This window comes from Dendropsophus ebraccatus, chromosome 10, assembly GCF_027789765.1.
Source record: "Dendropsophus ebraccatus isolate aDenEbr1 chromosome 10, aDenEbr1.pat, whole genome shotgun sequence".
NCBI lineage: Eukaryota > Metazoa > Chordata > Amphibia > Anura > Hylidae > Dendropsophus > Dendropsophus ebraccatus.
In genome coordinates, this window is record NC_091463.1 from 1,509,060 (window position 1) to 1,532,224 (window position 23,165).

General features: G+C 58.3%; 1 protein-coding gene across 1 annotated transcript in view; it reads left to right on the plus strand.

Moving 5' to 3' along the window:
- Nucleotides 1-710: 710 nt before the first annotated feature.
- The window catches only part of LOC138802888 (uncharacterized), a 28,218-nt gene continuing 5,763 nt past the window's right edge, over nucleotides 711-23,165 (plus strand). Inside the window, exons 1-2 of the mRNA XM_069986608.1 lie at nucleotides 711-817; nucleotides 9,394-9,580. Of these exons, the coding sequence (XP_069842709.1) occupies nucleotides 753-817; nucleotides 9,394-9,580 (252 nt within the window). The 5' untranslated portion in view covers nucleotides 711-752. The remainder of the gene's footprint in view (nucleotides 818-9,393; nucleotides 9,581-23,165) is intronic.

The following is a 23,165-nucleotide window of genomic DNA, read 5'->3' on the forward strand; positions in this document are numbered from 1 at the left end:
CCCCCAGTGATGGTGCAGTGTGAGTGCCGCCCCTCTGTGATGGTGCAGTGTGAGTGCCGCCCCTCTGTGATGGTGCAGTGTGAGTGCCGCCCCCAGTGATGGTGCAGTGTGAGTGCCGCCCCTCAGTGATGGTGCAGTGTGAGTGCCGCCCCTCAGTGATGGTGCAGTGTGAGTGCCGCCCCTCTGTGATGGTGTAGTGTGAGTGCCGCCCCTCTGTGATGGTGCAGTGTGAGTGCCGCCCCCAGTGATGGTGCAGTGTGAGTGCCGCCCCTTAGTGATGGTGCAGTGTGAGTGCCGCCCCTCTGTGATGGTGCAGTGTGAGTGCCGCTCTTCAGTGATGGTGCAGTGTGAGTGCCGCCCCTCTGTGATGGTGCAGTGTGAGTGGATCCTCTGCAATGTGAAGAGCCCCGTATCCTTCAGCGTCCGCGGAGTCAAACAATGCCTGACCACCATTGCTGGATTGTTACAGCTGTTTTATCCATGGGGCACAGAGACCTCTGTAGATCTCCCATTGATGGCTGTGCACATAGGTGGTGTCCAGCATAGAGAGATCCGGACAGCACTCCTTACTGTCTTAGCTTCCTATATCCATCAGGTCAGGTTCTGGGTTATAACCACCGTCATGTTTTCTCCATATGTTACGCAAGACGACTTCTCACCAAGACTGGGAGGTTCCAGTATAAATATCATCCCAGCCTGGAAGTCTCCTCATCCTCCTCTCCTCGTCTCCAGCGATCTCAGCTGCTCCAGAGATGATCCTTCTCCAGACCACCCTGCTGCTCCTGCTGTACCAGAGAGGACGGGGGTACAGGGGGATGTAAGTGTAACGCTGCTGTACAGGGGAGGAGGGGGTACAGGGGGATGTAAGTGTAACACTGCTGTACAGGGGAGGAGGGGGTACAGGGGGATGTAAGTGTAACACTGCTGTACAGGGGAGGAGGGGGTACAGGGGGATGTAAGTGTAATGCTGCTGTACAGGGGAGGAGGGGGGTACAGGGGGATGTAAGTGTAACACTGCTGTATAGGGGAGGAGGGGGGTACAGGGGGATGTAAGTGTAACACTGCTGTACAGGGGAGGAGGGGGTACAGGGGGATGTAAGTGTAATGCTGCTCCTGCTGTACAGGGGAGGAGGGGGTACAGGGGGATGTAAGTGTAACGCTGCTCCTGCTGTACAGGGGAGGAGGGGGGTACAGGGGGATGTAAGTGTAACACTGCTGTACAGGGGAGGAGGGGGGTACAGGGGGATGTAAGTGTAATGCTGCTGTACAGGGGAGGAGGGGGGTACAGGGGGATGTAAGTGTAACACTGCTGTATAGGGGAGGAGGGGGGTACAGGGGGATGTAAGTGTAACACTGCTGTACAGGGGAGGAGGGGGGTACAGGGGGATGTAAGTGTAATGCTGCTGTACAGGGGAGGAGGGGGGTACAGGGGGATGTAAGTGTAACGCTGCTCCTGCTGTACAGGGGAGGAGGGGGGTACAGGGGGATGTAAGTGTAACGCTGCTCCTGCTGTACCAGAGAGGACGGGGGTACAGGGGGATGTAAGTGTAACGCTGCTCCTGCTGTACAGGGGAGGAGGGGGTACAGGGGGATGTAAGTGTAATGCTGCTCCTGCTGTACAGGGGAGGAGGGGGGTACAGGGGGATGTAAGTGTAACGCTGCTCCTGCTGTACAGGGGAGGAGGGGGTACAGGGGGATGTAAGTGTAACACTGCTGTACAGGGGAGGAGGGGGGTACAGGGGGATGTAAGTGTAACGCTGCTCCTGCTGTACAGGGGAGGAGGGGGGTACAGGGGGATGTAAGTGTAATGCTGCTCCTGCTGTACAGGGGAGGAGGGGGTACAAGGGGATGTAAGTGTAATGCTGCTCCTGCTGTACAGGGGAGGAGGGGGTACAGGGGGATGTAAGTGTAACACTGCTCCTGCTGTACAGGGGAGGAGGGGGGTACAGGGGGATGTAAGTGTAATGCTGCTCCTGCTGTACAGGGGAGGAGGGGGTACAGGGGGATGTAAGTGTAACGCTGCTCCTGCTGTACAGGGGAGGAGGGGGTACAGGGGGATGTAAGTGTAATGCTGCTCCTGCTGTACAGGGGAGGAGGGGGTACAGGGGGATGTAAGTGTAACACTGCTGTACAGGGGAGGAGGGGGTACAGGGGGATGTAAGTGTAACACTGCTGTACAGGGGAGGAGGGGGGTACAGGGGGATGTAAGTGTAACGCTGCTCCTGCTGTACAGGGGAGGAGGGGGTACAGGGGGATGTAAGTGTAACGCTGCTCCTGCTGTACAGGGGAGGAGGGGGGTACAGGGGGATGTAAGTGTAATGCTGCTCCTGCTGTACAGGGGGAGGAGGGGGTACAGGGGGATGTAAGGTGTAATGCTGCTCCTGCTGTACAGGGGAGGAGGGGGTACAGGGGGATGTAAGTGTAATGCTGCTCCTGCTGTACAGGGGAGGAGGGGGTACAGGGGGATGTAAGTGTAACGCTGCTGTACAGGGGAGGAGGGGGTACAGGGGGATGTAAGTGTAATGCTGCTCCTGCTGTACAGGGGAGGAGGGGGGTACAGGGGGATGTAAGTGTAACGCTGCTCCTGCTGTACAGGGGAGGAGGGGGTACAGGGGGATGTAAGTGTAACGCTGCTGTACAGGGGAGGAGGGGGTACAGGGGGATGTAAGTGTAACGCTGCTCCTGCTGTACAGGGGAGGAGGGGGTACAGGGGGATGTAAGTGTAATGCTGCTCCTGCTGTACAGGGGAGGAGGGGGTACAGGGGGATGTAAGTGTAATGCTGCTCCTGCTGTACAGGGGAGGAGGGGGGTACAGGGGGATGTAAGTGTAACACTGCTGTACAGGGGAGGAGGGGGTACAGGGGGATGTAAGTGTAATGCTGCTCCTGCTGTACAGGGGAGGAGGGGGTACAGGGGGATGTAAGTGTAACGCTGCTCCTGCTGTATAGGGGAGGAGGGGGTACAGGGGGATGTAAGTGTAACACTGCTGTACAGGGGAGGAGGGGGTACAGGGGGATGTAAGTGTAATGCTGCTGTACAGGGGAGGAGGGGGTACAGGGGGATGTAAGTGTAATGCTGCTCCTGCTGTACAGGGGAGAAGGGGGGTACAGGGGGATGTAAGTGTAACGCTGCTCCTGCTGTATAGGGGAGGAGGGGGGTACAGGGGGATGTAAGTGTAACACTGCTGTACAGGGGAGGAGGGGGTACAGGGGGATGTAAGTGTAACGCTGCTCCTGCTGTACAGGGGAGGAGGGGGTACAGGGGGATGTAAGTGTAATGCTGCTCCTGCTGTACAGGGGAGGAGGGGGTACAGGGGGATGTAAGTGTAATGCTGCTGTACAGGGGAGGAGGGGGTACAGGGGGATGTAAGTGTAATGCTGCTCCTGCTGTACAGGGGAGGAGGGGGGTACAGGGGGATGTAAGTGTAACACTGCTGTACAGGGGAGGAGGGGGTACAGGGGGATGTAAGTGTAATGCTGCTCCTGCTGTACAGGGGAGGAGGGGGTACAGGGGGATGTAAGTGTAACGCTGCTCCTGCTGTATAGGGGAGGAGGGGGTACAGGGGGATGTAAGTGTAACGCTGCTCCTGCTGTACAGGGGAGGAGGGGGGTACAGGGGGATGTAAGTGTAACACTGCTCCTGCTGTACAGGGGAGGAGGGGGGTACAGGGGGATGTAAGTGTAACACTGCTCCTGCTGTACAGGGGAGGAGGGGGTACAGGGGGATGTAAGTGTAACACTGCTCCTGCTGTACAGGGGAGGAGGGGGTACAGGGGGATGTAAGTGTAATGCTGCTCCTGCTGTACAGGGGAGGAGGGGGGTACAGGGGGATGTAAGTGTAACGCTGCTCCTGCTGTACAGGGGAAGGAGGGGGTACAGGGGGATGTAAGTGTAATGCTGCTCCTGCTGTACAGGGGAGGAGGGGGGTACAGGGGGATGTAAGTGTAACGCTGCTGTACAGGGGAGGAGGGGGTACAGGGGGATGTAAGTGTAATGCTGCTCCTGCTGTATAGGGGAGGAGGGGGTACAGGGGGATGTAAGTGTAATGCTGCTCCTGCTGTACAGGGGAGGAGGGGGGTACAGGGGGATGTAAGTGTAACGCTGCTCCTGCTGTACAGGGGAGGAGGGGGTACAGGGGGATGTAAGTGTAATGCTGCTCCTGCTGTATAGGGGAGGAGGGGGTACAGGGGGATGTAAGTGTAACGCTGCTCCTGCTGTACAGGGGAGGAGAGGGGGTACAGGGGATGTAAGTGTAATGCTGCTCCTGCTGTACAGGGGAGGAGGGGGTACAGGGGGATGTAAGTGTAACACTGCTCCTGCTGTATAGGGGAGGAGGGGGGTACAGGGGGATGTAAGTGTAACGCTGCTCCTGCTGTACAGGGGAGGAGGGGGGTACAGGGGGATGTAAGTGTAACACTGCTCCTGCTGTACAGGGGAGGACGGGGGTACAGGGGGATGTAAGTGTAACACTGCTCCTGCTGTACCAGAGAGGAGGGGGTACAGGGGGATGTAAGTGTAACGCTGCTCCTGCTGTACAGGGGAGGAGGGGGTACAGGGGGATGTAAGTGTAATGCTGCTCCTGCTGTACAGGGGAGGAGGGGGGTACAGGGGGATGTAAGTGTAACGCTGCTCCTGCTGTACAGGGGAGGAGGGGGTACAGGGGGATGTAAGTGTAATGCTGCTCCTGCTGTATAGGGGAGGAGGGGGTACAGGGGGATGTAAGTGTAATGCTGCTCCTGCTGTATAGGGGAGGAGGGGGTACAGGGGGATGTAAGTGTAATGCTGCTCCTGCTTTACAGGGGAGGAGGGGGGTACAGGGGGATGTAAGTGTAACGCTGCTCCTGCTGTACAGGGGAGGAGGGGTACAGGGGGATGTAAGTGTAATGCTGCTCCTGCTGTATAGGGGAGGAGGGGGTACAGGGGGATGTAAGTGTAACGCTGCTCCTGCTGTACAGGGGAGGAGGGGGTACAGGGGGATGTAAGTGTAATGCTGCTCCTGCTGTACAGGGGAGGAGGGGGTACAGGGGGATGTAAGTGTAACACTGCTCCTGCTGTATAGGGGAGGAGGGGGGGTACAGGGGATGTAAGTGTAACACTGCTCCTGCTGTACAGGGGAGGACGGGGGTACAGGGGGATGTAAGTGTAACACTGCTCCTGCTGTACCAGAGAGGAGGGGGGTACAGGGGGATGTAAGTGTAACGCTGCTCCTGCTGTACAGGGGAGGAGGGGGTACAGGGGGATGTAAGTGTAATGCTGCTCCTGCTGTACAGGGGAGGAGGGGGGTACAGGGGGATGTAAGTGTAACGCTGCTCCTGCTGTACAGGGGAGGAGGGGGGTACAGGGGGATGTAAGTGTAACACTGCTCCTGCTGTACAGGGGAGGCGGGGGGTACAGGGGGATGTAAGTGTAATGCTGCTGTACAGGGGAGGAGGGGGTACAGGGGGATGTAAGTGTAATGCTGCTCCTGCTGTACAGGAGAGGAGGGGGTACAGGGGGATGTAAGTGTAACGCTGCTCCTGCTGTACAGGGGAGGAGGGGGGTACAGGGGGATGTAAGTGTAACGCTGCTCCTGCTGTACAGGGGAGGAGGGGGGTACAGGGGGATGTAAGTGTAACACTGCTCCTGCTGTACAGGGGAGGAGGGGGGTACAGGGGGATGTAAGTGTAATGCTGCTCCTGCTGTACCAGAGAGGACGGGGGTACAGGGGGATGTAAGTGTAACACTGCTCCTGCTGTACAGGGGAGGAGGGGGTACAGGGGGATGTAAGTGTAACGCTGCTCCTGCTGTACAGGGGAGGAGGGGGTACAGGGGGATGTAAGTGTAATGCTGCTCCTGCTGTACAGGGGAGGAGGGGGGTACAGGGGGATGTAAGTGTAACACTGCTGTACAGGGGAGGAGGGGGGTACAGGGGGATGTAAGTGTAATGCTGCTCCTGCTGTACAGGGGAGGAGGGGGTACAGGGGGATGTAAGTGTAACGCTGCTCCTGCTGTACAGGGGAGGAGGGGGGTACAGGGGGATGTAAGTGTAACGCTGCTCCTGCTGTACAGGGGAGGAGGGGGGGTACAGGGGGATGTAAGTGTAACGCTGCTCCTGCTGTACAGGGGAGGAGGGGGGTACAGGGGGATGTAAGTGTAATACGGATCTTGCTGTACAGGGGAGGAGGGGGGTACAGGGGGATGTAAGTGTAACGCTGCTCCTGCTGTACAGGGGAGGAGGGGGGTACAGGGGGATGTAAGTGTAATACGGATCTTGCTGTACAGGGGAGGAGGGGGGTACAGGGGGATGTAAGTGTAACACTGCTGTACAGGGGAGGAGGGGGTACAGGGGGATGTAAGTGTAACGCTGCTCCTGCTGTACAGGGGGGGAGGAGGGGGGTCACAGGGGGATGTAAGTGTAACGCTGCTCCTGCTGTACAGGGGAGGAGGGGGTACAGGGGGATGTAAGTGTAACGCTGCTCCTGCTGTATAGGGGAGGAGGGGGGTACAGGGGGATGTAAGTGTAATGCTGCTCCTGCTGTATAGGGGAGGAGGGGGGTACAGGGGGATGTAAGTGTAACGCTGCTCCTGCTGTATAGGGGAGGAGGGGGTACAGGGGGATGTAAGTGTAACACTGCTCCTGCTGTATAGGGGAGGAGGGGGTACAGGGGGATGTAAGTGTAATGCTGCTCCTGCTGTATAGGGGAGGAGGGGGGTACAGGGGGATGTAAGTGTAACGCTGCTCCTGCTGTATAGGGGAGGAGGGGGTACAGGGGGATGTAAGTGTAACACTGCTCCTGCTGTATAGGGGAGGATGGGGTACAGGGGGATGTAAGTGTAACACTGCTCCTGCTGTACAGGGGAGGAGGGGGGTACAGGGGGATGTAAGTGTAATGCTGCTCCTGCTGTACAGGGGAGGAGGGGGGTACAGGGGGATGTAAGTGTAATGCTGCTCCTGCTGTACAGGGGAGGAGGGGGGTACAGGGGGATGTAAGTGTAATGCTGCTCCTGCTGTACAGGGGAGGAGGGGGTACAGGGGGATGTAAGTGTAACGCTGCTCCTGCTGTACAGGGGAGGAGGGGGGTACAGGGGGATGTAAGTGTAACACTGCTCCTGCTGTACAGGGGAGGAGGGGGTACAGGGGGATGTAAGTGTAATGCTGCTCCTGCTGTACAGGGGAGGAGGGGGGTACAGGGGGATGTAAGTGTAATGCTGCTCCTGCTGTACAGGGGAGGAGGGGGGTACAGGGGGATGTAAGTGTAATGCTGCTCCTGCTGTACAGGGGAGAAGGGGGGTACAGGGGGATGTAAGTGTAATGCTGCTCCTGCTGTACAGGGGAGGAGGGGGTACAGGGGGATGTAAGTGTAATGCTGCTCCTGCTGTACAGGGGAGAAGGGGGTACAGGGGGATGTAAGTGTAATGCTGCTCCTGCTGTACAGGGGAGGAGGGGGGTACAGGGGGATGTAAGTGTAACGCTGCTCCTGCTGTACAGGGGAGGAGGGGGGTATAGGGGGATGTAAGTGTAACGCTGCTCCTGCTGTACAGGGGAGGAGGGGGGTACAGGGGGATGTAAGTGTAATGCTGCTCCTGCTGTACAGAGGAGGAGGGGGTACAGGGGGATGTAAGTGTAACGCTGCTCCTGCTGTACAGGAGAGGAGGGGGTACAGGGGGATGTAAGTGTAACGCTGCTCCTGCTGTATAGGGGAGGAGGGGGGTACAGGGGGATGTAAGTGTAACGCTGCTCCTGCTGTACATGGGGAGGAGGGGGGGTACAGGGGGATGTAAGTGTAACGCTGCTCCTGCTGTACAGGGGAGGAGGGGGTACAGGGGGATGTAAGTGTAACGCTGCTCCTGCTGTATAGGGGAGGAGGGGGTACAGGGGGATGTAAGTGTAATGCTGCTCCTGCTGTACAGGGGAGGAGGGGGGTACAGGGGGATGTAAGTGTAACACTGCTGTACAGGGGAGGAGGGGGGTACAGGGGGATGTAAGTGTAATGCTGCTCCTGCTGTACAGGGGAGGAGGGGGGTACAGGGGGATGTAAGTGTAATGCTGCTCCTGCTGTACAGGGGAGGAGGGGGTACAGGGGGATGTAAGTGTAACGCTGCTGTACAGGGGAGGAGGGGGGGTACAGGGGGATGTAAGTGTAACACTGCTCCTGCTGTACAGGGGAGGAGGGGGGTACAGGGGGATGTAAGTGTAACGCTGCTCCTGCTGTACAGGGGAGGAGGGGGTACAGGGGGATGTAAGTGTAATGCTGCTCCTGCTGTACCAGAGAGGAGGGGGGTACAGGGGGATGTAAGTGTAATGCTGCTCCTGCTGTACAGGGGAGGAGGGGGGTACAGGGGGATGTAAGTGTAATGCTGCTCCTGCTGTACAGGGGAGGAGGGGGTACAGGGGGATGTAAGTGTAACACTGCTCCTGCTGTACAGGGGAGGAGGGGGTACAGGGGGATGTAAGTGTAACGCTGCTCCTATTGTACAGGGGAGGAGGGGGTACAGGGGGATGTAAGTGTAATGCTGCTGTACAGGGAGGAGGGGGGTACAGGGGGATGTAAGTGTAACGCTGCTCCTGCTGTACAGGGGAGGAGGGGGGTACAGGGGGATGTAAGTGTAACGCTGCTCCTGCTGTACAGGGGAGGAGGGGGGTACAGGGGGATGTAAGTGTAACGCTGCTCCTGCTGTACAGGGGAGGAGAGGGTACAGGGGGATGTAAGTGTAATGCTGCTCCTGCTGTACAGGGGAGGAGGGGGTACAGGGGGATGTAAGTGTAATACTGCTCCTGCTGTACAGGGGAGGAGGGGGTACAGGGGGATGTAAGTGTAACGCTGCTCCTGCTGTACAGGGGAGGAGGGGGTACAGGGGGATGTAAGTGTAACGCTGCTCCTGCTGTACAGGGGAGGAGGGGGGGTACAGGGGGATGTAAGTGTAACACTGCTGTACAGGGGAGGAGGGGGTACAGGGGGATGTAAGTGTAACACTGCTCCTGCTGTACAGGGGAGGAGGGGGTACAGGGGGATGTAAGTGTAACGCTGCTCCTGCTGTACAGGGGAGGAGGGGGTACAGGGGGATGTAAGTGTGACGCTGCTCCTGCTGTACAGGGGAGGAGGGGGGGTACAGGGGGATGTAAGTGTAACGCTGCTCCTGCTGTACAGGGGAGGAGGGGGGTACAGGGGGATGTAAGTAATGATGAAGAGGGTGGGGAGGAGGGACGGAGGGGTGGTGCAAAGTTAGGGCACAGATATTCTCGTTGGGCACGGGGCTTCAAGTTTAAAAGTATTTTTTTAGGACAATAAGTGCATCACCTCCCTAACGGACCCCAGGACAGATCTTGGAGTAAAAGCAGCTGTCCGAAGGTACAAGGGTTTGGGGGGTGAGATTGTGGGTACAGAGTCACTTTAATCTCTTGTTGGTTGTCTAGTCCCCATGTGACTGCCCTGGATAGAAGCAGACATGGTGTCCTGGAGTCCCCGCACACAATCCAGCAGTCAGAGCGCTTCCCTGTGAAGATTTCTTTAGTGAGTTTCCCGGATAAGAAGACAACCTTCTCTTCTGCGCTGCTGCCGCTGACTCCTGAGAACCATTTCCAGGGAGCAGTGAATCTGACGGTGAGTGTATTGGGAATGGGGGGGGGGGGCAGAGATTGCTGGTGCTCCATAGTCGCTCTGCTTTCTCTCTATTGTAGATGACCATAAGGAGGGGCAGAGTCTGGGGGACTGTATCTCTCTCCACTGCCTCAGTGTTCTAGATGTCATTGACTTAGGGGATGTGTGGGGTCTGCAGAGCGGGTGCTTTATCTCACTGCCGTTCCTCTCTGTTCTAGATGAGAATGGGTGGGATGTGCTAAGTCTGTAAAACAGGTGCTCCATCTCGCTCTGATTCTTCTCTATTGTGGACGATGGTAGTGGGGGGGGGGGGGGGGGGGGGGGATGTGCGGGGTCTGCTGGGCTGGTGCTTCATCTCACTGGTTCCCCTGTATTGTAGATAATGGTGAGTGGGGGGGATGCAGAGTCCGGTGCTTTATTCTCTCCTCAGCTCCTCTCTATTGTAGACGACAGTAAGTGGGGGGATTTGGGCAGCCAGTGGAGCTGGTGCTTCGTCTCACTCCCGTTCCTGTGTGTTGTAGATATTGGTGAGTGGGGGGGGGGGGGGAGATATGCAGAGTCTGGTGCTTTATTCTCTCTTTAGCTCCTCTCTATCATAGATGATGATGGGTGATGGCATTATGCGGAAACAGGGGAGTTGGTGCGTCATCTCACTCCGGTTCCTCTCTATCGCAGATGACTGTGAGTGTGAGGTGCGGAGTCTGCGGGGCTGGTCCGTCATCTCACTCCGGTTCCTCTCTATCGCAGATGACTGTGAGTGTGAGGTGCGGAGTCTGCGGTGCTGGTGCGTCATCTCACTCCGGTTCCTCTCTATCGCAGATGACTGTGAGTGTGAGGTGCGGAGTCTGTGGGGCTGGTGTGTCATCTCACTCCGGTCCTTCTCTATCGCAGATGACTGTGAGTGTGAGTGTGAGGTGCGGAGTCTGCGGGGCTGGTGCGTCATCTCACTCCGGTTCCTCTCTATCGCAGATGACTGTGAGTGTGAGGTGCGGAGTCTGTGGGGCTGGTGCGTCATCTCACTCCGGTTCCTCTCTATCGCAGATGACTGTGAGTGTGAGGTGCGGAGTCTGCGGGGTTGGTGCGTCATCTCACTCCGGTTCCTCTCTATCGCAGATGACAGTGAGTGTGAGGTGCGGAGTCTGCGGGGCTGGTGCGTCATCTCACTCCGGTTCCTCTCTATCGCAGATGACAGTGAGTGTGAGGTGCGGAGTCTGCGGGGCTGGTGCCTCATCTCACTCCGGTTCCTCTCTATCGCAGATGACAGTGAGTGTGAGGTGCGGAGTCTGCGGGGCTGGTGCCTCATCTCACTCTGGTTCCTCTCTATCGCAGATGACAGTGAGTGTGAGGTGCGGAGTCTGCGGGGCTGCTGCGTCATCTCACTCCGGTTCCTCTCTATCGCAGATGACTGTGAGTGTGAGGTGCGGAGTCTGCGGGGCTGGTGCGTCATCTCACTCCGGTTCCTCTCTATCGCAGATGACTGTGAGTGTGAGGTGCGGAGTCTGCGGGGCTGGTGCGTCATCTCACTCTGGTTCCTCTCTATCGCAGATGACAGTGAGTGTGAGGTGCGGAGTCTGCGGTGCTGGTCAGTCATCTCACCCCGGTTCCTCTCTATCGCAGATGACAGTGAGTGTGAGGTGCGGAGTCTGCGGTGCTGGTCCGTCATCTCACTCCGGTTCCTCTCTATCGCAGATGACTGAGAGTGTGAGGTGTGTGCGGAGTGTGCGGGGCTGGTGCGTCATCTCACTCCGGTTCCTCTCTATCGCAGATGACTGTGAGTGTGAGGTGCGAAGTCTGCGGTGCTGGTCCGTCATCTCACTCCGGTCCTTCTCTATCGCAGATGACAGTGAGTGTGAGGTGCGGAGTCTGTGGGGCTGGTGCGTAATCTCACTCCGGTTCCTCTCTATCGCAGATGACTGTGAGTGTGAGGTGCGGAGTCTGCGGGGCTGGTGCGTCATCTCCACTCCGCTTCCTCTCTATCGCAGATGACTGTGAGTGTGAGGTGCGGAGTCTGCGGGGCTGGTGCGTCATCTCACTCCGGTTCCTCTCTATCGCAGATGACAGTGAGTGTGAGGTGCGGAGTCTGCGGGGCTGGTGTGTCATCTCACTCCAGTTCCTCTCTATCGCAGATGACTGTGAGTGTGAGGTGCGGAGTCTGCGGGGCTGGTGCGTCATCTCACTCCGGTTCCTCTCTATCGCAGATGAAAGTGAGTGTGAGTGTGAGGTGCGGAGTCTGCGGGGCTGGTGCGTCATCTCACTCCGGTTCCTCTCTATCGCAGATGACTGTGAGTGTGAGGTGCGGAGTCTGCGGGGCTGGTGCGTCATCTTACTCCGGTTCCTCTCTATCACAGATGACTGTGAGTGTGAGGTGCGGAGTCTGTGGGGCTGGTGCGTCATCTCACTCCGGTTCCTCTCTATCGCAGGTGACTGTGAGTGTGAGGTGCGGAGTCTGCGGGGCTGGTGCGTCATCTCACTCCGGTTCCTCTCTATCGCAGATGACAGTGAGTGTGAGGTGCGGAGTCTGCGGGGCTGGTGCGTCATCTCACTCCGGTTCCTCTCTATCGCAGATGACAGTGAGTGTGAGGTGCGGAGTCTGCGGGGCTGGTCCGTCATCTCACTCCGGTTCCTCTCTATCGCAGATGATTGTGAGTGAGGTGCAGAGTCTGCGGGGCTGGTGCGTCATCTCACTCCGGTTCCTCTCTATCGCAGATGACTGTGAGTGTGAGGTGCGGAGTCTGCGGGGCTGGTGCGTCATCTCACTCTGGTTCCTCTCTATCGCAGATGACTGTGAGTGTGAGGTGTGTGCGGAGTCTGCGGGGCTGGTGCGTCATCTCACTCCGGTCCTTCTGTATCGCAGATGACTGTGAGTGTGAGGTGCGGAGTCTGCGGGGCTGGTGCGTCATCTCACTCCGGTTCCTCTCTATCGCAGATGACTGTGAGTGTGAGTGTGAGTGTGAGGTGTGGAGTCTGCGGGGCTGGTGCGTCATCTTACTCCGGTCCTTCTCTATCGCAGATGACAGTGAGTGTGAGGTGCGGAGTCTGCGGGGCTGGTGCGTCATCTCACTCCGGTTCCTCTCTATCGCAGATGACTGTGAGTGTGAGGTGCGGAGTCTGCGGGGCTGGTGCGTCATCTCACTCCGGTTCCTCTCTATCGCAGGTGACTGTGAGTGTGAGGTGCGGAGTCTGCGGGGCTGGTCCGTCATCTCACTCCGGTTCCTCTCTATCGCAGATGACAGTGAGTGTGAGGTGCGGAGTCTGCGGTGCTGGTCCGTCATCTCACTACCGGTTCCTCTCTATCGCAGATGACTGAGAGTGTGAGGTGTGTGCGGAGTGTGCGGGGCTGGTGCGTCATCTCACTCCGGTTCCTCTCTATCGCAGATGACTGTGAGTGTGAGGTGCGGAGTCTGCGGTGCTGGTCCGTCATCTCACTCCGGTCCTTCTCTATCGCAGATGACTGTGAGTGTGAGGTGCGGAGTCTGTGGGGCTGGTGCGTAATCTCACTCCGGTTCCTCTCTATCGCAGATGACTGTGAGTGTGAGGTGCGGAGTCTGCGGGGCTGGTGCGTCATCTCACTCCGCTTCCTCTCTATCGCAGATGACTGTGAGTGTGAGGTGCGGAGTCTGCGGGGCTGGTGCGTCATCTCACTCCGGTTCCTCTCTATCGCAGATGACAGTGAGTGTGAGGTGCGGAGTCTGCGGGGCTGGTGTGTCATCTCACTCCAGTTCCTCTCTATCGCAGATGACTGTGAGTGTGAGGTGCGGAGTCTGCGGGGCTGGTGCGTCATCTCACTCCGGTTCCTATCTATCGCAGATGAAAGTGAGTGTGAGTGTGAGGTGCGGAGTCTGCGGGGGCTGGTGCGTCATCTCACTCCGGTTCCTCTCTATCGCAGATGACTGTGAGTGTGAGGTGCGGAGTCTGCGGGGCTGGTGCGTCATCTTACTCCGGTTCCTCTCTATCACAGATGACTGTGAGTGTGAGGTGCGGAGTCTGTGGGGCTGGTGCGTCATCTCACTCCGGTTCCTCTCTATCGCAGGTGACTGTGAGTGTGAGGTGCGGAGTCTGCGGGGCTGGTGCGTCATCTCACTCCGGTTCCTCTCTATCGCAGATGACAGTGAGTGTGAGGTGCGGAGTCTGCGGGGCTGGTGCGTCATCTCTCTCCGGTTCCTCTCTATCGCAGATGACAGTGAGTGTGAGGTGCGGAGTCTGCGGGGCTGGTCCGTCATCTCACTCCGGTTCCTCTCTATCGCAGATGATTGTGAGTGAGGTGCAGGAGTCTGCGGGGCTGGTGCGTCATCTCACTCCGGTTCCTCTCTATCGCAGATGACTGTGAGTGTGAGGTGCGGAGTCTGCGGGGCTGGTGCGTCATCTCACTCTGGTTCCTCTCTATCGCAGATGACTGTGAGTTGTGAGGTGTGTGCGGAGTCTGCGGGGCTGGTGCGTCATCTCACTCCGGTCTCTCTGTATCGCAGATGACTGTGAGTGTGAGGTGCGGAGTCTGCGGGGCTGGTGCGTCATCTCACTCGGTTCCTCTCTATCGCAGATGACTGTGAGTGTGAGTGTGAGTGTGAGGGTGTGGAGTCTGCGGGGCTGGTGCGTCATCTTACTCCGGTCCTTCTCTATCGCAGATGACAGTGAGTGTGAGGTGCGGAGTCTGCGGGGCTGGTGCGTCATCTCACTCCGGTTCCTCTCTATCGCAGATGACTGTGAGTGTGAGGTGCGGAGTCTGCGGGGCTGGTGCGTCATCTCACTCCGGTCCTTCTGTATCGCAGATGACTGTGAGTGTGAGGTGCGGAGTCTGCGGGGCTGGTGCGTCATCTCACTCCGGTTCCTCTCTATCGCAGATGACTGTGAGTGTGAGTGTGAGGTGTGGAGTCTGCGGGGCTGGTGCGTCATCTTACTCCGGTCCTTCTCTATCGCAGATGACAGTGAGTGTGAGGTGCGGAGTCTGCGGGGCTGGTGCGTCATCTCACTCCGGTTCCTCTCTATCGCAGATGACTGTGAGTGTGAGGTGCGGAGTCTGCGGGGCTGGTGCGTCATCTCACTCCGGTTCCTCTCTATCGCAGGTGACTGTGAGTGTGAGGTGCGGAGTCTGCGGGGCTGGTCCGTCATCTCACTCCGGTTCCTCTCTATCGCAGATGACAGTGAGTGTGAGGTGCGGAGTCTGCGGTGCTGGTCCGTCATCTCACTCCGGTTCCTCTCTATCGCAGATGACTGAGAGTGTGAGGTGTGTGCGGAGTGTGCGGGGCTGGTGCGTCATCTCACTCCGGTTCCTCTCTATCGCAGATGACTGTGAGTGTGAGGTGCGAAGTCTGCGGTGCTGGTCCGTCATCTCACTCCGGTCCTTCTCTATCGCAGATGACAGTGAGTGTGAGGTGCGGAGTCTGTGGGGCTGGTGCGTAATCTCACTCCGGTTCCTCTCTATCGCAGATGACTGTGAGTGTGAGGTGCGGAGTCTGCGGGGCTGGTGCGTCATCTCACTCCGCTTCCTCTCTATCGCAGATGACTGTGAGTGTGAGGTGCGGAGTCTGCGGGGCTGGTGCGTCATCTCACTCCGGTTCCTCTCTATCGCAGATGACAGTGAGTGTGAGGTGGGGAGTCTGCGGGGCTGGTGTGTCATCTCACTCCTGTTCCTCTCTATCGCAGATGACTGTGAGTGTGAGGTGCGGAGTCTGCGGGGCTGGTGCGTCATCTCACTCCGGTTCCTCTCTATCGCAGATGAAAGTGAGTGTGAGTGTGAGGTGCGGAGTCTGCGGGGCTGGTGCGTCATCTCACTCCGGTTCCTCTCTATCGCAGATGACTGTGAGTGTGAGGTGCGGAGTCTGCGGGGCTGGTGCGTCATCTCACTTCCGGTTCCTCTCTATCGCAGATGACTGTGAGTGTGAGGTGCGGAGTCTGCGGGGCTGGTGCGTCATCTTACTCCGGTTCCTCTCTAACACAGATGACTGTGAGTGTGAGGTGCGGAGTCTGCGGGGCTGGTGCGTCATCTCACTCCGGTTCCTCTCTATCGCAGATGACTGTGAGTGTGAGGTGCGGAGTCTGCGGGGCTGGTGCGTCATCTCACTCGGTTCCTCTCTATCGCAGATGACAGTGAGTGTGAGGTGCGGAGTCTGCGGGGCTGGTGCGTCATCTCACTCCGGTTCCTCTCTATCGCAGATGACAGTGAGTGTGAGGTGCGGAGTCTGCGGGGCTGGTCCGTCATCTCACTCCGGTTCCTCTCTATCGCAGATGATTGTGAGTGAGGTGCAGAGTCTGCGGGGCTGGTGCGTCATCTCACTCCGGTTCCTCTCTATCGCAGATGACTGTGAGTGTGAGGTGCGGAGTTCTGCGGGGCTGGTGCGTCATCTCACTCTGGTTCCTCTCTATCGCAGATGACTGTGAGTGTGAGGTGTGTGCGGAGTCTGCGGGGCTGGTGCGTCATCTCACTCCGGTCCTTCTGTATCGCAGATGACTGTGAGTGTGAGGTGCGGAGTCTGCGGGGCTGGTGCGTCATCTCACTCCGGTTCCTCTCTATCGCAGATGACTGTGAGTGTGAGTGTGAGTGTGAGGTGTGGAGTCCTGCGGGGCTGGTGCGTCATCTTACTCCGGTCCTTCTCTATCGCAGATGACAGTGAGTGTGAGGTGCGGAGTCTGCGGGGGCTGGTGCGTCATCTCACTCCGGTTCCTCTCTATCGCAGATGACTGTGAGTGTGAGGTGCGGAGTCTGCGGGGCTGGTGCGTCATCTCACTCCGGTTCCTCTCTATCGCAGGTGACTGTGAGTGTGAGGTGCGGAGTCTGCGGGGCTGGTCCGTCATCTCACTCCGGTTCCTCTCTATCGCAGATGACAGTGAGTGTGAGGTGCGGAGTCTGCGGGGCTGGTGCCTCATCTCACTCCGGTTCCTCTCTATCGCAGATGACTGTGAGTGTGAGGTGCGGAGTCTGCGGGGCTGGTGCGTCATCTCACTCTGGTTCCTCTCTATCGCAGATGACTGTGAGTGTGAGGTGCGGAGTCTGCGGGGCTGGTGCCTCATCTCACTCTGGTTCCTCTCTATCGCAGATGACTGTGAGTGTGAGTGTGAGGTGCGGAGTCTGCGGGGCTGGTGCGTCATCTCACTCCGGTTCCTCTCTATCGCAGATGACTGTGAGTGTGAGGTGCGGAGTCTGCGGGGCTGGTGCGTCATCTCACTCCGGTTCCTCTCTATCGCAGATGACTGTGAGTGTGAGGTGCGGAGTCTGCGGGGCTGGTGCGTCATCTCACTCTGGTTCCTCTCTATCGCAGATGACAGTGAGTGTGAGGTGCGGAGTCTGCGGTGCTGGTCCGTCATCTCACCCCGGTTCCTCTCTATCGCAGATGACAGTGAGTGTGAGGTGCGGAGTCTGCGGTGCTGGTCCGTCATCTCACTCCGGTTCCTCTCTATCGCAGCTGTCTGAGAGTGTGAGGTGTGTGCGGAGTGTGCGGGGCTGGTGCGTCATCTCACTCCGGTTCCTCTCTATCGCAGATGACTGTGAGTGTGAGGTGCGAAGTCTGCGGTGCTGGTCCGTCATCTCACTCCGGTCCTTCTCTATCGCAGATGACAGTGAGTGTGAGGTGCGGAGTCTGTGGGGCTGGTGCGTAATCTCACTCCGGTTCCTCTCTATCGCAGATGACTGTGAGTGTGAGGTGCGGAGTCTGCGGGGCTGGTGCGTCATCTCACTCCGCTTCCTCTCTATCGCAGATGACTGTGAGTGTGAGGTGCGGAGTCTGCGGGGCTGGTGCGTCATCTCACTCCCGGTTCCTCTCTATCGCAGATGACAGTGAGTGTGAGGTGCGGAGTCTGCGGGGCTGGTGTGTCATCTCACTCCAGGTTACCTCTCTATCGCAGATGACTGTGAGTGTGAGGTGCGGAGTCTGCGGGGCTGGTGCGTCATCTCACTCCGGTTCCTCTCTATCGCAGATTAAAGTGAGTGTGAGTGTGAGGTGCGGAGTCTGCGGGGCTGGTGCGTCATCTCACTCCGGTTCCTCTCTATCGCAGATGACTGTGAGTGTGAGGTGCGGAGTCTGTGGGGCTGGTGCGTCATCTCACTCCGGTTCCTCTCTATCGCAGGTGACTGTGAGTGTGAGGTGCGGAAGTCTGTCGGGGCTGGTGCGTCATCTCACTCCCGGTTCCTCTCTATCGCAGATGACTTGTGAGTGTGAGGTGCTGAGTCTGCGGGGCTGGTGCGTCATCTCACTCCGGTCCCTCTCTATCACAGATGACTGTGAGTGTGAGGTGCGGAGTCTGCGGGGCTGGTGCGTCATCTCACTCCGGTTCCTCTCTATCGCAGATGACTGTGAGTGTGAGGTGCGGAGTCTGCGGGGCTGGTGCGTCATCTCACTCCGGTTCCTCTCTATCGCAGGTGACTGTGAGTGTGAGGTGCGGAGTCTGCGGGGCTGGTGCGTCATCTCACTCCGGTTCCTCTCTATCGCAGATGACAGTGAGTGTGAGGTGCGGAGTCTGCGGGGCTGGTGCGTCATCTCACTCCGGTTCCTCTCTATCGCAGATGACAGTGAGTGTGAGGTGCGGAGTCTGCGGGGCTGGTCCGTCATCTCACTCCGGTTCCTCTCTATCGCAGATGATTGTGAGTGAGGTGCAGAGTCTGCGGGGCTGGTGCGTCATCTCACTCCGGTTCCTCTCTATCGCAGATGACTGTGAGTGTGAGGTGCGGAGTCTGCGGGGCTGGTGCGTCATCTCACTCTGGTTCCTCTCTATCGCAGATGACTGTGAGTGTGAGGTGTGTGCGGAGTCTGCGGGGCTGCGTGCGTCATCTCACTCCGGTCCTTCTGTATCGCAGATGACTGTGAGTGTGAGGTGCGGAGTCTGCGGGGCTGGTGCGTCATCTCACTCCGGTTCCTCTCTATCGCAGATGACTGTGAGTGTGAGTGTGAGTGTGAGGTGTGGAGTCTGCGGGCTGGTGCGTCATCTTACTCCGGTCCTTCTCTATCGCAGATGACAGTGAGTGTGAGGTGCGGAGTCTGCGGGGCTGGTGCGTCATCTCACCTCCGGTTCCTCTCTATCGCAGATGACTGCTGAGTGTGAGGTGCGGAGTCTGCGGGGCTGGTGCGTCATCTCACTCCGGTTCCTCTCTATCGCAGGTGACCTGTGAGTGTGAGGTGCGGAGTCTGCGGGGCTGGTCCGTCATCTCACTCCGGTTCCTCTCTATCGCAGATGACAGTGAGTGTGAGGTGCGGAGTCTGCGGGGCTGGTGCGTCATCTCACTCCGGTTCCTCTCTATCGCAGATGACTGTGAGTGTGAGGTGCGGAGTCTGCGGGGCTGGTGCGTCATCTCACTCCGGTTCCTCTCTATCGCAGATGACTGTGAGTGTGATGGTGCGGAGGTCTGCGGGGCTGGTGCCTCATCTCACTCCGGTTCCTCTCTATCGCAGATGACTGTGAGTGTGAGGTGCGGAGTCTGCGGGGCTGGTGCGTCATCTCACTCCGGTTCCTCTCTATCGCAGATGACAGTGAGTGTGAGGTGCGGAGTCTGCGGGGCTGGTGTGTCATCTCACTCCAGTTCCTCTCTATCGCAGATGAAAGTGAGTGTGAGTGTGAGGTGCGGAGTCTGCGGGGCTGGTGCGTCATCTCACTCCGGTTCCTCTCTATCACAGATGACTGTGAGTGTGAGGTGCGGAGTCTGCGGGGCTGGTGCGTCATCTCACTCCGGTTCCTCTCTATCGCAGATGACTGAGAGTGTGAGTGTGAGGTGCGGAGTCTGCGGGGCTGGTCCGTCATCTCACTCCGGTTCCTCTCTATCGCAGGTGACTGTGAGTGTGAGGTGCGGAGTCTGCGGGGCTGGTGCGTCATCTCACTCCGGTTCCTCTCTATCACAGATGACTGTGAGTGTGAGGTGCGGAGTCTGCGGGGCTGGTGCGTCATCTCACTCCGGTTCCTCTCTATCGCAGATGACTGTGAGTGTGAGGTGCGGAGTCTGCGGGGCTGGTGCCTCATCTCACTCCGGTTCCTCTCTATCGCAGATGACTGTAAGTGTGAGGTGCGGAGTCTGCGGGGCTGGTGCGTCATCTCACTCTGGTTCCTCTCTATCGCAGATGACTGTGAGTGTGAGGTGCGGAGTCTGCGGGGCTGGTGCGTCATCTTACTCCGGTCCTTCTGTATCGCAGATGACTGTGAGTGTGAGGTGCGGAGTCTGCGGGGCTGGTGCGTCATCTCACTCCGGTTCCTCTCTATCGCAGATGACTGTGAGTGTGAGTGTGAGTGTGAGGTGTGGAGTCTGCGGGGCTGGTGCGTCATCTTACTCCGGTCCTTCTCTATCGCAGATGACAGTGAGTGTGAGGTGCGGAGTCTGCGGGGCTGGTGCGTCATCTCACTCCGGTTCCTCTCTATCGCAGATGACTGTGAGTGTGAGGTGCGGAGTCTGCGGGGCTGGTGCGTCATCTCACTCCGGTTCCTCTCTATCGCAGGTGACTGTGAGTGTGAGGTGCGGAGTCTGCGGGGCTGGTCCGTCATCTCACTCCGGTTCCTCTCTATCGCAGATGACAGTGAGTGTGAGGTGCGGAGTCTGCGGGGCTGGTGCGTCATCTCACTCCGGTTCCTCTCTATCGCAGATGACTGTGAGTGTGAGGTGCGGAGTGTGCGGGGCTGGTGCGTCATCTCACTCCGGTTCCTCTCTATCGCAGATGACAGTGAGTGTGAGGTGCGGAGTCTGCGGGGCTGGTGCGTCATCTCACTCCGGTTCCTCTCTATCGCAGATGACTGTGAGTGTGAGGTGCGAAGTCTGCGGGGCTGGTGCATCATCTCACTCCGGTTCCTCTCTATCGCAGATGACTGTAAGTGTGAGGTGCGGAGTCTGCGGGGCTGGTGCGTCATCTCACTCCGGTTCCTCTCTATCGCAGATGACAGTGAGTGTGAGGTGCGGAGTCTGCGGGGCTGGTGCGTCATCTCACTCCGGTTCCTCTCTATCGCAGATGACTGTGAGTGTGAGGTGAGTGCGGAGTCTGCGGGGCTGGTGCGTCATCTCACTCCGGTTCCTCTCTATCGCAGATGACTGTGAGTGTGAGGTGAGTGCGGAGTCTGCGGGGCTGGTGCCTCATCTCACTCTGGTTCCTCTCTATCGCAGATGACTGTGAGTGTGAGGTGAGTGCGGAGTCTGCGGGGCTGGTGCGTCATCTCACTCCGGTTCCTCTCTATCGCAGATGACAGTGAGTGTGAGGTGCGGAGTCTGCGGGGCTGGTGCCTCATCTCACTCCGGTTCCTCTCTATCGCAGATGACTGTGAGTGTGAGGTGCGGAGTCTGCGGTGCTGGTGCGTCATCTCACTCCGGTTCCTCTCTATCGCAGGTGACTGTGAGTGTGAGGTGCGGAGTCTGCGGTGCTGGTGCGTCATCTCACTCCGGTTCCTCTCTATCGCAGATGACTGTGAGTGTGAGGTGCGGAGTCTGCGGGGCTGGTCCGTCATCTCACTCCAGTTCCTCTCTATCGCAGATGACTGTGAGGTGCGGAGTCTGTGGGGCTGGTGCGTCATCTCACTCCGGTTCCTCTCTATCGCAGATGACTGTGAGTGTGAGGTGCGGAGTCTGCGGTGCTGGTGCGTCATCTCACTCCGGTTCCTCTCTATCGCAGATGACTGTGAGTGTGAGGTGCGGAGTGTGCGGGGCTGGTGCCTCATCTCACTCCGGTTCCTCTCTATCGCAGATGACAGTGAGTGTGAGGTGCGGAGTCTGCGGGGCTGGTGCGTCATCTCACTCCTGTTCCTCTCTATCGCAGATGACTGAGAGTGTGAGGTGCGGAGTCTGCGGGGCTGGTGCGTCATCTCACTCCGGTTTTTCTCTATCGCAGATGACTGTGAGTGTGAGGTGCGGAGTCTGTGGGGCTGGTGCATCATCTCACTCCGGTTCCTCTCTATCGCAGATGACTGTGAGTGTGAGGTGCGGAGTCTGCGGGGCTGGTGCGTCATCTCACTCCGGTTCCTCTCTATGAGGTGTGTGCGGAGTGTGCGGGGCTGGTGCGTCTCTCTATCGCAGATGACTGTGAGTGTGAGGTGCGAAGTCTGCGGTGCTGGTCCGTCATCTCACTCCGGTCCTTCTCTATCGCAGATGACAGTGAGTGTGAGGTGCGGAGTCTGCGGGGCTGGTGCGTCATCTCACTCCGGTTCCTCTCTATCGCAGATGACAGTGAGTGTGAGGTGCGGAGTCTGCGGGGCTGGTGCGTCATCTCACTCCGGTTCCTCTCTATCGCAGATGACTGAGAGTGTGAGGTGCGGAGTCTGCGGGGCTGGTGCGTCATCTCACTCCGGTTCCTCTCTATCGCAGATGACTGTGAGTGTGAGGTGCGGAGTCTGCGGGGCTGGTGCGTCATCTCACTCCGGTTCCTCTCTATCGCAGATGACTGTGAGTGTGAGGTGCGGAGTCTGCGGGGCTGGTGCGTCATCTCACTCCGGTTCCTCTCTATCGCAGATGACTGTGAGTGTGAGGTGCGGAGTCTGCGGGGCTGGTGCGTCATCTCACTCCGGTTCCTCTCTATGAGGTGTGTGCGGAGTGTGCGGGGCTGGTGCGTCTCTCTATCGCAGATGACTGTGAGTGTGAGGTGTGTGGGGAGTCTGCGGGGCTGGTGCGTCATCTCACTCCGGTCCTTCTCTATCGCAGATGACAGTGAGTGTGAGGTGCGGAGTCTGCGGGGCTGGTGCGTCATCTCACTCCGGTCCTTCTCTATCGCAGATGACAGTGAGTGTGAGGTGCGGAGTCTGCGGGGCTGGTGCGTCATCTCACTCCGGTTCCTCTCTATCGCAGATGACTGTGAGTGTGAGGTGCGGAGTCTGCGGTGCTGGTCCGTCATCTCACTCCGGTTCCTCTCTATCGCAGATGACAGTGAGTGTGAGGTGCGGAGTCTGCGGGGCTGGTGCGTCATCTCACTCCGGTTCCTCTCTATCGCAGATGACTGTGAGTGTGAGTGTGAGGTGCGGAGTCTGCGGCGCTGGTGCGTCATCTCACTCCGGTTCCTCTCTATCGCAGATGACTGTGAGTGTGAGTGTGAGTGTGAGGTGCGGAGTCTGCGGCGCTGGTGCGTCATCTCACTCCGGTTCCTCTCTATCGCAGATGACTGTGAGTGTGAGTGTGAGGTGCGGAGTCTGCGGGGCTGGTGCGTCATCTCACTCCGGTTCCTCTCTATCGCAGATGACTGTGAGTGTGAGGTGCGGAGTCTGCGGGGCTGGTGCGTCATCTCACTCCGGTTCCTCTCTATCGCAGATGACTGTGAGTGTGAGGTGTGTGCGGAGTCTGCGGGGCTGGTGCGTCATCTCACTCCGGTTCCTCTCTATCGCAGATGACAGTGAGTGTGAGGTGCGGAGTCTGCGGGGCTGGTCCGTCATCTCACTCCGGTTCCTCTCTATCGCAGATGACAGTGAGTGTGAGGTGCGGAGTCTGCGGTGCTGGTGCGTCATCTCACTCCGGTTCCTCTCTATCGCAGATGACTGTGACTGTGAGGTGCGGAGTCTGCGGGGCTGGTGCGTCATCTCACTCCGGTTCCTCTCTATCGCAGATGACTGTGAGTGTGAGTGTGAGGTGCGGAGTCTGCGGGGCTGGTGCGTCATCTCACTCCGGTCCCTCTCTATCGCAGATGACTGTGAGTGTGAGGTGCGGAGTCTG